The following is a 3,022-nucleotide window of genomic DNA, read 5'->3' as shown; positions in this document are numbered from 1 at the left end:
ATAACAATTTTTAGATACAATTTTTAAAAATTGCATCTAAATTTGTTCTAATTTATGGGACTTACATGTATAAATTATATGTATTGGCACTGTGTATTTTCAAACAGTATTCAAGCTCATTCTGTAACCTCCCCACTAGTAACATCATTCATTGCAAGCATCTCATTTTATTAAAATTATATTTCAATTCTTGCTCTTTTAAATAGTAGTATTACAATTTTACTTACTTTACCACAATATTTCCTAAACATCGAGCCTTCAGTTTTTGCATGTTGTCATCCAAAATCATAACTGCAAAATAAAATACAAATAAATAAATACTTTGAGCCCTAGCCAGTTTGGCTCAGTGAATAGAGCATCGGCTGCGGACTGAAGGGTCCCAGGTTCGATTCTGGCCAAGGGCACATGCCCGGGTTGTGGGTTCGATCCCCAGTAGGGGGCGTGCAGGAGGCAGCCTATCAATGATTCTCTCTCATCATTGATGTTTCTCTCTCTCTCTCCCTCTCCCTCCCTCTCTGAAATCAATAAAGAAATATAGTTTTTTAAAAAATAAATAAATAAATACTTTGACTAAAAATGTATGACCTTAAAGCATAAATGTTTCCCTATTTTCTATATTCAACACTCAACACTGTAGCTTAAAGAAGGCATCTTTTAATTCCTGAGATCATTAATACATATAAGTAAGCTAAAATGTCTCACAAAAAATGTAGAATACATGCTTTTGATTAATTCGTTAGCAAGCCCTCCTGCTACCCACAACATTTTTCCCCATACAAGTCAGCACTGCGTCACTGACAAAATCATGAATTTTTCTTAGATTCTTCCATAAAGACATTATATTGCAAACATACTAGTAATTTCATAATTTATGTTCATATCCATTTAAACATATCCTTCTATTCTATAAAAAAAATTAAATATATGTTCAGCTTTTCAAAAATTAAAGGAAACAAGTAAAGTATACAAAAAATATTTGGTATATTAAAATATACCAAGAAATATTTCAAGCACTCACAATAAGTACTTAAAAGCCTGGAAACCCTATTTTTCTGATGTAAGGCGTCATATCTACTTACAAGCCTTACAGATCAATTTAACCTTCCCAAATATTATCCCAGTGCTTTCTGTGTTATACTGTTAAAATCCTGAGGGATTTTAGATCAAAGCTTTATCCACTTTCAGTAACCTTAGTAGAACCTGGAAATGAGGATATATCATCATGCTTTAAGCTTTAAGAGATTCTTTATGTAGCTTCATCCAGCCAGGTTATTCTACTGAAAGAAGCTATGAGAAAAGAAGGACATTATCCCCAGAAAAAATTAATCACTCCCTTCTTTGTGTGCCCGGAGCACTTTGTTTTAAAATTCCATTCTGACAATTATTAGCAGGGTAGCTATCTGTCTCTCACTAGATTGTGAGCTCATTAAGGGTAGAGGCCAAGCCTAATTCATCTTTGTTTCCCGGAATCCCAGTACAGTGGCCAGTTTACTGTGTGTCCCTGAGCACATTCTATTACCCCTTCAATCTCCCTACCTAAAAAGTGAGGGTAATTCCTTTCTCATAGTGTTGGTATAAGAATTACTTTGGGTGGGGGGGGGGGGGAATAAAGTGACACGCTTGTATAAGGTATTCAATGAATGTGTATATTATATTGAATGTTTTTCACACACACACCAAAAAAAATGGTATTCTTTCCTTTCTCAAGAGAATGCTTTTTATTCTAATATTGAATGTTACATTATTCTTTTGAATCTCTGAAAAAACGCAAAACATATAAAGATCATGAGTCATAAAGTCACTATTTCCTTGGTTATAAATATTTTAGTTCTAATGTTTAACCTGTAATGGCTTTCAGACAATAAAAAATGTCTGTACTGAAATTCCATGAGGCATCAAAGCTTAACTCGTCCTTACAACTGGATATAAAAATGGCACTGAAACTACTGACGGGAAATGTGTTCAACATCTCCCACATCTTCAGTGCCTAAAAATGGCTCAGCACTAAAGCAATTTTTCTGACAAAAGGAGTTGGGATGACAGAACTGTTTGAAGGGAGGATTTCACTAAAACTGGATTTGCCTTTCCAAGCCTGGAGATATCACTGACTTCACAGAATACCTATTTCTGACCTTTAAAAGCAATCTTAAGTGTCTTTTTGTAAATATACTTGCTGGGTTAAACCAAATGATCCACATTATCTTAACTAGTCATTGTCCTAGGAGGAAAATACAGTGTTTTTTAGGTTGGAGAAGCAAAAGACAAATCTCTCAATTTTATAATTTACATGCAACTAGGAACTATATGCAGGAATCATACTTGGTCCCACAAAGCTTGGTTTTCCTCATAAATCTATTAAGCTAAATCGTGTGACCTTATGCAAATACCAACTTGTGCGCCTCATTTTCCTTGTCTGTGAAATGAATGGATGAGTCTACATCGAGTCATTCCACCTGGCTGCTCCTAGATATCTGTACCGTTCCCAGCTTTGACTTAGTGCAGACCTTCCACAGGCGGTCGCTGTGCTAATGCTTCATTGTTACATCGCAGCACAGCAGCCCTCTGAAGCAGGTGGAATAAGGAAATGGAAGGTCTGAAAAGTTAGATGATGTTTCTAGTTATGCAACTAGGGAATGGAGCCCAAGGGAATGTATTGAAATATTATAATCACTACCAACAATTTAACAACAAATACTGAAGGATATTGTGGATGAAAAGATTTTTATATTTAGAGTCCTTATTCTTTAAAAACAAAAATGCATTATTAGCCAGATGGTTCAAAAGCCTGATCATCATTACTAAATTTTAAAAAAGTAGCATAATTAAAAAAAAACTGCAGCTTTTATAACAAAAATAAGAAAAACACAATGATTTGCATTGTCTTCAGGAGCTAACCAGCTATGTTACCTTCAGAAAGTTTTTAGTCTTTTTTTTTAAAATATATTTTATTGATTTTTTACAGAGAGGAAGGTAGAGGGATAGAGAGTTAGAAACATCGATGAGAGAGAAACATCGATCAGCT

The 3,022-nt window shown here is 34.5% G+C and overlaps 1 protein-coding gene across 1 annotated transcript in view; it reads right to left on the bottom strand.

Annotated features, from left to right (window-relative positions):
* The window catches only part of ACSS3 (acyl-CoA synthetase short-chain family member 3), a gene marked incomplete at its 5' end in the record, with an annotated part of 171,505 nt that overhangs the window by 35,007 nt on the left and 133,476 nt on the right, over positions 1-3,022 (bottom strand). The window contains one exon of the mRNA XM_005884178.2: positions 228-291. Within this exon, the coding sequence (XP_005884240.1) occupies positions 228-291 (64 nt within the window). The remainder of the gene's footprint in view (positions 1-227; positions 292-3,022) is intronic.

This window comes from Myotis brandtii, unplaced genomic scaffold, assembly GCF_000412655.1.
Source record: "Myotis brandtii unplaced genomic scaffold, ASM41265v1 scaffold82, whole genome shotgun sequence".
NCBI lineage: Eukaryota > Metazoa > Chordata > Mammalia > Chiroptera > Vespertilionidae > Myotis > Myotis brandtii.
This window is presented reverse-complemented; position numbering and strand designations above follow the sequence as displayed.